Below are 10,950 nucleotides of genomic sequence, written 5' to 3' on the forward strand. Positions count from 1 at the left end.
TATTTGCCAGTTGCATTAGGCCAGTAATCGATCTTCTCTGAGCCAGTTTCCACAGCCATAAAATGGAAATAGTAAGAACCATTTCTTGGGTTATCGTGAGGATTAGAAATAATGTGTTTAAAATGAGTATGTACAATGTCTTTTGCATAGCATGTGTTCAAAAATGCTAAGTCATTATTATTATTATTTCTCCTACTACCTTCATCTCAAGAATTAATTGCTTTGGGAATGTAAAGCACGTTTATTCTCATGTCTGCCAATTACTTTTCCTCTCTGAAGAAAGTAATGGTAAACAGAAAAGCCTCTGAGATCCAAAAAGATTTGGGCCTGGAATTGTCATTCTGATACCTGGCTACTTGAAAGCTGGTTATTGATATCGTCACCATTTATCTTTCCTGAAAAGACAAGAATTCTCATTCCACGGCCCTTCCTTATTTCTTATAAAATCTTCAAAAGTGAACTTGAGCTCCTACCTTGAATGTTCTAACATTAGCTTAAATAAGCCATTTGAATAATAACCACCATTTATTGCACACTTGTTATGTGTCAGGTACTGTATTAGGTGCCTGGAAGTCATTATTTGTAATCCTGAAAATAATTCTTCGGGGTAAATATTATTAGTGCAATTGTACAAATGAGGAAAAGGAGCCTCACACAATTTAAGGGGCTTGCCCAGACATGTCCACGTGGCCACTTAGGGCCTGGAAACAAGAAGTCCCTAAATCTCAAATCTTTGCATGCCCCTTCCATACTCACAAGCTGCCCGCTTCACCCCACAATGATTTACCTCCTCTAACGATGGGCTGATGCTTTGGGAGTGCGGGTGGGGGGGTGGTTATATCACCATGGTTACCTTGTGTTACTCTCCGCTCGTTTCCAGGAGTTGCTGACTACATACCTTTCAACCATGAGCACATCACAGCCAATTTCACACAGTACTAAGGATAAGGTGGGTCCAGATCCTAGTGGACATCTCCAAAGGACAGGCAGAACTTTTTCACATCATTTCAAATCCATGCAAAATAGTGGACATCTATGGCGGTACCAAGTTCCTGGTAAAAACATGGAAACCGTTATGCAGAATAAATGATGCAAATCTCTCTTAAGTCTCAACATCTTTGACCCATGGGGGAAAAAAAAAGTCTGGCTTCTCAAGGTAATGACTGCCAGTCATCATTTAAACCTAGGGCGACTGGAGATGGGAGAGCCCAGTTGACAGTTTTGAAGACTGTTCTGATCTTGATTAAGTAACCAACACACTCCTGTATTTCTATAAATGAAATGATATATTTTTAAAACTCTTATTTTGTTTTTGATACCAAGAACTCCTTTTCAAATCACTTAGTGTAAACATATACATATACATATAATATACACACAAACACACACACACACACACACATACCTATGTACATATATACAGAAAATGGCCAAAATTACTTCATATGAGACCCCCAAATCATTCAAAATTAGGTAAATGATGTTATGTCATAACTCTCCCCTTCTATTTCCAATATTTGTTCTGGGTAAAATCAAGTTTAAATGTATATTTTATATAACATATATAAATGTTTAATATGTAAATATAATTTGTATTTAATGTGTAGTATAAATTTTAATATATTTATTATTAGATGTAGATCTACATCTATAACCCACCTCACATATATATTATATATAATTTTCATATACTAAATGTAGACCTATAAACCCACTATATATGTATATATGACACTTTTAAGCTTTCGAAGACAATCATAACTCTAATCTCTACTGGCAGGAGTCAACACTGGCACAAACTTTCTAGAGGATATAAAAATTTGTATCAAATTACCTAAAATATACTCATCTTTGACCCACCCTTCCCCCCAAAAATCTCAATTCTGAAAGTTATACAAACGGAGAATCCTAAGAGGACACACAGGATCAAAAGGTCTGCTGGGACACTTAGAGAACTGCCTCTGTACACTTCCTAAGGCTGAATCCCAGAAGCAGACAGGCCTAACTGCCCTGCCACAGGTCACCCCTCCTGGCATCTCAGAGCAAGAACCGTCTCTTTGATAAACAGTATGGCTTCCAGGAGAGAGAGCTGTAACCCACATAGGCCCAGGTCCCCATCCCAAACATATCTTTTAGGTCAGTCGTGGTACCTCAGAAAAAGGACTGTTACTGTAATGGAAGGAACCCTTATGAAATGGTGAATATGTGCTCTCTCGTAACATATGTTTATAACGTGGAAAAATGGGAACAATCTATATGTCCAACAGGAGAACAGTGGATAGGTAAACCCTGGTGGATCCATATGATGGGGTACTTAAAAGTCACTAAAATTCAGGTTGAAAATAAACACCCGCTGACACGAGAAGACATTCATGTGAAGGAAGCGGACGACACAATACTGGAATGTCATCCACGCCAGAGCGTTAAAGTGGTCATCTCTGCATGACAGAATTATTGGTGACTGGTTTTGTTTGTTTGCTTCTCTGTTTTCTAAGTTTTTTTCCATTCAACACATAATCATTAAGCACCTGGAAAATTGGAATTTTAAACTAAAATTATTTTTTTTTAGTTTAACATAAATTGGGCAACGAAAGAAACGTGTGTGTGTAAAAGAATCCCACCCTCCAAGTCTTGCTCTAATGACAGAAATTGGAGAAATAAGAGCAGTATGGGAGACACAAAGAGGGGGGATCACAGGTTCGTTTCATGCATGAACACATCATTTTAGCTACCTGCCTAATAATTAACGGTGTGATCATTTGTACTGGCAGGATTGGGGGACAGAGGAGTGAGGCTGACATTGGATCTGCTGTGACAAGTTGCAATTCTGCTATGAGAAATGCCTTAATGAAATGAAGCCTGTCTCATTATTGCGTAAGGCATAATAACACCCAAGACTGAATTCAGTCAAGGTTTCAATGACTATAATAAGCGCTTTTGTGACCTCTACTGGCCATGGCTGTTAAAGCCCAAACTTGCTTTAGGGGCGTGTTTGATTATGAATATTTGTGAACATGCAGGAGAGAAAGGATGGAAGATTGCTACCAAATACTTTTCCTCCATTTAAAAAATTGTGTGCAACTGTATTTGCCTTTAACCAGACAGATGAATGACCGATAGCAAGTACGCGACTGAAGCTAACACACCGATAAGGAAGTGGAACTAAATACAAGATTCCTGTAGCCTCTACCAACCGACACCCTATCTTTCTTTGAAATAGCAAAGAATTTTGCTCAGAAGTGTAAATGGTTCTGAGATTTAAAAAAGAAAAATTAGAACAAGAATTTTGACCAAGAAAATACAAATGGAAAGAGAGAGCGAATGGAACATAACGATTCTAAATTTTATCTTGAAGACCAAATGTGCAAAACACAACCACCATGTTTTTTGTCAAGTGAACTTGACCAAACATATATAAAAATATGTAATAAAGTGGCAATCATTAGAACAGTATAGCACTGGTTTCAGATCAGGGAGAACATGGGAATGGAATAAAATGTCAAAAGGAACCAAAAAAAATTGTGTAGGAATTTAGTACATTATAAAGTCGCATATTAAATGAGGATTTTCAACTTGGAAAAAGAATTATGTTAGAGCCCTACTTTTGGCCTTTTAAGCATATTACCAGAGTCAAAAACTCTTAAGAAAATTACTGGCGAATTTTGCTGTAAACAATTATAAGTGGTCATATTTCAAAAAAATTAAAGAACACACTAAAAACTGAAAAAATAACTGAAACATAAACAATTGAACAGGAGTTAATAATCTTAATATATTACAAGCAGTTTTGAATTGGTAAGAAAAAATGAACAGTATGATTGAAAAACAAAGTATACAAGCAAGTAAATAACACATGCAGAAAAAGACAAAAGTATATGAAGCCAAAGATATGAGAAAAAGTTCATCATTAGTCTTTTAAAAATGCAAACTAACTATAACCACTATGCAAATTATATTAAGTAGGACTCAGAGAATGCTATCAGAAACCAACTTAATTTACCCAGCTACTGTTTATCCAAACCAACCCAGTAAGGCTAGTTATTTGCATTTTCTCGTTACTCTGATTTAGGGAAAAAAAAAAATTGTTGTCACTTCTAGTCACAGAAAACATTTTGATGTCAGGAACTAAAACGTCCAGTACTGTGTAACAGTCAAAACTCGGAATTCCATTTAAAGGCAAAATTGCTCCTCACCCTCAGCTCAGTCTTGCTCCAGATAGAGATAATGGAAAGAAAAGGGGCGGGGAGGAATCGGGGAAGGATGTCTTTATTTCCTCACTTTGCACTTTTACCAGTCAAGTGAGATCTTTCCTGCCCCTGATCTCTCACCCGTTTCTGACCACTCTGGGATATCTAACTGGCATGGCTCCTGTTACAGGTTAAATTGGGTCCCACTTCCCCCACCAAAATATCTGTTGGAATCCTAACCCCCAGCACTTCAGAATGTATCCTTATTTCGAAAAGGGGTCTTTACAGAGGAAATCAAGTTAAACGAGGTAATTAGCGTGGACCTTAATGTAACAGGACCAGTGTCCTTAGGAAAGGAGGAATTTTGGACACATGGACAGACGTGCACAGAGAAAAGACATGTGAGGAGACACAGAGAAGGCGGCCATCTGCAAACCAAGGAGAAAGGTTAGGGAGAGATCCTTCCTCCAAGCCCTCAGAAGGAACTAAGTCTGTTATCACCTTGATTTCAGACTTCTAGCCTCCAGAACTGTGAGGCAATAAACTTCTGTTGTTTAAACCACAGTCTGAGGTACTTTGTTACAGTAGTCCTAGCAAACTAGTAGAGTACCCGTCAGTAATTGGGTCCTAGAAACTTCAAAAAAGATCCTCTCTGTTTGCAGCCTGGAAAAAGATCCAACCGCTTGCAAAGGTAACAGGAAAGCGGACCTTGCGATTGCCAGACTGAAATTTAAAGACATTCTTTAGAATTAACATCACTGTGTTAGTTTATCTGCACCTATATATTCCTTCTATTCACGTAATTAATAATGCCCCTTCCCTTTCTCACAAATACCCCCTGCCCTCACCTCCTAATCTGTACCCTATTTGGGTTTCCCCCTGAATCCCTGCTTTCCAGAATTACAATTCTTCTTGGATTTCAAATAAACGCTTGTTTATTTGAACAATAAACCTTGACTTATTTTTAGGTCAATGGAACCAACTTGCTAGGTGAATCCTGGCTCTCTCAGCAACCCCTCCGCAGAGAAAACTCCCCCACCTTTCCACCCTCATCTATGAAAAGACCCAAGGTTGGATGCGGTGGGCAGGGCCCCAAAGGAGCGCCTGTCCTGACCCGCAGGCACGGGCACCGGAACCCAAGCCCAGAGGCTCGAGTTTCCGTGGGGGACTCTCCGCGGAGTGCACCTGCGCAAACGCAACTTCCTGCCCCACTCGGCGCGGAAAAGGCCTGTTCTAGCCGGGCTCTGGAGTTCCGCACGCCTACCTGGGACAAGGTGTCCTCTGTGGTCGCTGTGGGGAATCCCCGCGCGGCTGGACAGGCGTGACCATGTGGCGTCTGCTGGCTCGCGCCAGTGCGCCCCTCCTGCGAGTGCCTTTATCAGGTCGGAAGTCTCCTCGCCTTTTTTCCTTCCCACCCTCAATCTTATATCCCCCGAACTCAAAGAAGGCTGTGCATATGGTCGCTAAAGCACAGGTAGGGGCTGCGCTGTGCTGCCGCCCCACCCACCATAAGATTCGTGCAGAAGAGTCGCAGCTGCTCATGGGGGTTGGCGCCCAGTCACCCCGGTTGGTCTCTTTTGGGGGTCGCGGGGCGGAGTGCCTGGGCTTGTGAGCCCACTTAGTGGAACCCGCGTCCCATCCCTCAAGACACTTCCGCCAGGAGTGTCTTTGGTTCAGAGAGTACCAGACCCTGGCCTTATCGCCTTCCTCGTTTAACTTGATTTGTCTTTGCAGATTCGTGGGCAGCCCCGCCTGCCAGTGCTGGCTTAAAGACGCTGCTCCCCGTGCCAGCTTTTGAAGGTGAGCGCTCGTTTGTCATTTTTATGTTTGTAAGCCTTTTTTCTCTGATGGAACCCAGCAGAGGGTGGGTGAAGAGGTGGGAGTGTTCTGTGCTTTCTATCCCCATTCACTTATTCAGTAAAGTATGTATTGAAGACATACTATGTGCTGAGCAATGTTCTAAACACTAGATATAAAGAACAAAAGAGACCCAAAAAAGTCCTTGCTTTTAGGGAGCAAATGTATAATGGGCTAGCTCCCCTATGGCCTATCACTGGTGTGTGGCCCGCGGTCCACCCTCAGCGCGGGCTAATTGGCCTCAAATTGACTTTTGATGTTCTCTCCAAATGTTACCTATATGCAGTCATTTAACGATATTACTTGAAAAGCATTAATTTGTTAAACATAAACATTTAAAGTAGGCCAGTTTTGTAGCTCTAATACACCATTTCCTTTTTTTTTTTTTTTTAATATTGGAAATCTCAAAAAATGAAACAGGGCTGGACTTCCGAGAGCCTTATCTTCACACATAACTGTTAAACTACTACATGCTCCTGGAGTATATACGGACCGTAGACCAGAGGAAGCATTACATTACTAAGTTTCTCTGTAGCTGCATATAGATGGGGGTGGGGCCAGTTTCTGTAACACTGACTAGCCCATAAATTGATATTTCTCTGACGTCTCCTGTTTTGTATCTGACTCCATTGTAGAGCCATGCTTGTCTTAGTATAGAAATGTCTTAAATGACATACCAGTTAATAATTTTTTGCCCAAATTGTCAAAATGTCAGACATGTTAAAGATGTAGTGTGTCTGACCTGCATTTCAGCCCGCCCACCCTCACCTAGCAAGCTGTCGCATGTTGTAGGATATATGAAGGTCTCAGCTGAAAAGCCCCTGCATAGGTAAAGAGCACTGGTCAAGGGAGTCCTAGGTTGTAAGTTTCCCAACAAGAATGTGGCTGAGCAGCAGAACATATTTTCATGTACGATATAGTATTCTTCCCACCACCCCCACTGACATCCAGAGAAGCAGTGTAGTTTTGTTTAAGTGTCATACTGTCTGGCTTTGCTGTTTTAACTGCATGGCCAAGACCAAGTTATACAATGTCTCTAGGCCTCAAGTTCCTCGTCTATGAAATGGAGGTTAAAAATAACACCTGCCTCGTGTTGTTTCTTGATCTGGGTGATAGTTATGTGGGCCTGTTTATGCATTCACTTTGTGATAATTCTTGAGCCGTTCACTGTTTATTTGGCCCTTTAATATAGATAAAACTTTTAAAAGTTTAAAATTTTAAAGAAAGGAAGCCCTAAATGCCAAGGCTATAATGTTGTTTTATAGATTAAATGAGCTGATTCATGTAAAACATTCAGCTCAATTCTAGCAGTCAGTAGACATTCCCCCTGCCCCCACAAAAAATGTTAGTGTTATTCTGTGACAGTCTTATATCTCTACCATCTCAAAAGGTCCCTTTTATAGTGTTAAGCACAGAGCAGGCTTTTAATAAATGCATTTTGGTTTGAAGGTTAAAATTTTGCTACCTTCAAAGGTTCAAAAACATTTGCATTAACTATTGTCATAGCCAAAGGATTTCACTGTCAATAAAAGCATCAACAGGAAAAACCTAACATACTTTTGGAACTATTTATTATTCAGTGGTAACTTTTATTTAAGACTTTTACCTGATTGCTACAAATCTTTCTAGGAACAAAATGGATCCTTTGAGATCCACTTATAAGTGGGGATCCACTTATTTTTGGTTGTCTGTTCTCCTTTTAGATGTTTCCATTCCCGAAAAGCCCAAGCTTAGATTTGTTGAAAGGGTACCACTTGTGCCCAAAGTGAGAAGAGAACATAAAAACTTGAATGACATACGGGGACCTTCCACTGAAGCCACTGAGTTCACAGAGGGCAGTTTTGCAATCTTGGTGAGTGAGTTCAACATCGAGCAGCAACGGGATAGATGCCGAGGAGTAACATGATCTCATAGTCCGAATTCTAGTCTACTCCTTTACAGGTTTTATTAAAACTGCCACCAGTTCTCTTTAAACCAATGTGCAATACCCAGTAAACATTTGAGTTATGTGGTTTTTTTTTTAATGTAAAGTGAAAATAATGTAAAAACAGAGGAAGGAAGAGGCTACCTAATTTACCCCATAATTGGACTGTGAGATCTTCTGAAGCCTCTGGAACAATAAAAATATCCACTGCTTAGGATGTGGGACAGCTATTTCCTTACTCATCAGTTAGCTTCCACCAAGACTTGATGTCAGTAGCTACAAAGATGGGTGTGGACTAGGATCGAGTTCCCATCAGACACTAGGGCGATGTTTTAAAGTCCTTTTCCCTCAACCTGTATGGCCAGCCCCTGCCTGCCTCTCAGAACCTGATGTCCACTCCCCGTCCCTCTACTCCAGCCACACCATGGCACACACCATGGGACATACTGTGGGACTGCTACTCAGACTCTCCAGGCCGCCACCTACACCATTCCTCTGCCTGGAACACTTGTTTCTTTTCCTCTAATTCTTACTGTTCTGGCCTCAGCTTTAAACGTCACCTCAGAGAGGCCTTCCCTGTCTATTCATTGATGTCAGCTCCACCCTTGTTCTCATTTATTACTCTACCCTAGGCTTTTCCTCCATGGTACTTATTAGAACTCATTTTTATCTTCATGTGTATAGTTGGTCTAAATCCTCACGTTTCTAATTCTTCCGTTCACTTTTAGGCACTGGGTGGTGGTTATCTTCACTGGGGCCATTTTGAAATGATGCGCCTGACAATCAACCGCTCTATGGACCCCAAGAACATGTTTGCCTTGTGGCGAGTACCAGCCCCTTTCAAGCCCATCACCCGCAAGGGTATGGGACAGCGCATGGGGGGAGGCAAAGGAGCCATCGATCACTATGTGACTCCCGTGAGGGCTGGCCGCCTCATAGTAGAGATGGGTGGACGTTGTGAATTCAAAGAGGTCCAAGGTTTCCTCGATCAGGTTGCCCACAAGTTGCCATTCCCGGCAAAGGCCGTGAGCCGTGAGACTCTAGAGAAGATGCGGAAAGATCGAGAGGAACGGGAACGTAACAACCAGAACCCCTGGACCTTCGAGCGCATAGCCACCGCCAACATGCTGGGGATACGGAAAGTGCTGAGCCCGTATGACCTGACCCAGAAGGGGCGGTACTGGGGCAAGTTCTACATGCCCGAGCGTGTGTAGTGAGAGCGTGAGGACTAAACGCACACAGGCTGTTGAAAGAAGCAATCTACATTTTTGTTGCCCACGGCCCACCATGAAAATCTGGGTAGCTCATGTCGCAGTCGAGGAGCAGCGTATGATACTGCAGACGATTTCTGAAAAATTGTATGATCTCTCGATTTTTAATTGTATTGTATTTATATTAAATAAAGTCTGAGTTTCACCTCAGGATATAAGTCCTCATTGGTCACTCTTAATCCCTTAAATGATTAAGTAACAGCCCAGATTGATTCGGGAGCTGTGGTCCTCTCTGGCTACAAGATGAATGTGTTCAGAGCTGAAGCAGATGCTTGCATCTCCCACCTTCGAGATGCAAGCCGGACTTAATATCTGTACTTCCTTTGATGTGCACACACTTCAGGAGCTAGTTTCTATGACATTTTGCTAGTTACAAATACAAACTAATGTTTTCGAGAAAGCAAAAGAAAAAATGACAGTACATAAGTTAATTCAACAGACATTTATTTATGCCCAGCTACCCATCTTCTCTGTCTTGGAAGGGGGGATGTTGGACAACATGCCAAGGAACATACCCTTGCCTTTTAGCAAAAGGGACTGATTAAAACAAAAGTTGAAATTCTTTGAGGAAGAAGCGTCTGGCTCTGTCTGTCCCTCAGGTTCTAGTACAGTGCAGTGTGTCGCACGGCACTCACATGGGTATTGTTGGGTAAATGAGGGCCCCAGGGCTCCAGCTCCCCGTTCACCTATAACAAGATCAATCTATTTTTCAGAGCTAGCACACAGTACTTTTCTGTCCCTTGTTCAAACTAAAGGAAATACAAATGGATAGAAATATTAAACCATCTGCTTTTGAAAGTGGGTAAAGAGCAGTTCACTGACTAAAATGTCAAATTTTTTTATCCCACTTAAAAAGTAAAATTGCCAGCAAACAATTTACTTTCAAGAGTATAAATTTATCTAAACAGATGATCCTCAAAAGTCATATTTTTAATGAACCTCTTGTAATATAACTCATCGCTAAGTTGCATTAGAGCAAGTCTGAACCTTGAATTGGGGACAGTGTTTAAAATAGTTTCTTCTACACACATTGCTGGCCAATAAAGTCGGTTTCAGCTAGCAACATGACTCAGGTAAGTGAAGTGAGCAACAGCCTCCTTTCACCTAAACACTGGGGACACAGCAGTGAGCAAGACATACATGGTGCCTGTCAGACACTCTTCACTTTAAGACTAGTGGACCCAGAAGAAGGAAGAAGAGGTAGGGCTGGTCAAAGGTGAGACCTAGAACCTGCAGAGGAGAAGTAACCCAGACCCTGAAGTGCCCGGACCCTGATCAACTCAGTTAAAACAAGATCCCAGTGAACTGAGTACGCTACAGTATCTGCCTTTCTCTCCTAAACGAGTACTTTCTTCTCTCTCCTTCATTTAATTCCTTTAAACCATCTTCCTGACCAGCTACATCTTTCTGTACTCCCTGTCCCTTCACCCCTGCCCACCCCCCAATTCTATATTGTCACAAGTCTCCCTTTGCATAGCTTTCAGGGGGTAGTTTATTGCTGCCCTGGGTCACACGAGGTTTCGTAGTGGAAGGAGGAGTAGCCGCTGAGGAATCTGTAGTGAAGTGATGGCACCACGGAGGTGGAAGGATTAAAAATGCCAGGCGAGGATCCATCTGCGAAGGCTGAAGGAGGTAACAGACAAATGGAGGGAGAAAAAAAGATGAGACAGCAGGATGTTTGAGGTCAGGATTACTAAACCCTCCGCTGCGG

The 10,950-nt window shown here is 41.8% G+C and overlaps 2 protein-coding genes across 3 annotated transcripts in view; both read left to right on the top strand.

Moving 5' to 3' along the window:
* GIF (gastric intrinsic factor) overlaps window positions 1-942 on the top strand; it is a 16,102-nt gene extending 15,160 nt beyond the window's left edge. The window contains exons 9-10 of the mRNA XM_023522889.1: window positions 212-288; window positions 881-942. Of these exons, the coding sequence (XP_023378657.1) occupies window positions 212-288; window positions 881-942 (139 nt within the window). The remainder of the gene's footprint in view (window positions 1-211; window positions 289-880) is intronic.
* Window positions 943-5,371: 4,429 nt separating this feature from the next.
* Window positions 5,372-10,950, top strand: part of MRPL16 (mitochondrial ribosomal protein L16) — a 5,783-nt gene continuing 204 nt past the window's right edge. Inside the window, exons 1-4 of one of the 2 annotated variants that reach the window (XR_002777062.1) lie at window positions 5,372-5,569; window positions 5,922-5,987; window positions 7,748-7,896; window positions 8,697-9,242. Coding sequence is in view for 1 of the 2 variants with exons in the window: in XM_011379461.2 (XP_011377763.1) it covers window positions 5,515-5,569; window positions 5,922-5,987; window positions 7,748-7,896; window positions 8,697-9,182 (756 nt within the window). In the remaining variant the exon portion in view is untranslated. Of the gene's footprint in view, window positions 5,570-5,921; window positions 5,988-7,747; window positions 7,897-8,696; window positions 9,398-10,950 lie in introns of those variants that run through there. The other variant, XM_011379461.2, reaches the window with a different exon arrangement.

This window comes from Pteropus vampyrus, unplaced genomic scaffold (genome assembly GCF_000151845.1).
Source record: "Pteropus vampyrus isolate Shadow unplaced genomic scaffold, Pvam_2.0 Scaffold360, whole genome shotgun sequence".
Taxonomy (NCBI): Eukaryota; Metazoa; Chordata; class Mammalia; order Chiroptera; family Pteropodidae; genus Pteropus; species Pteropus vampyrus.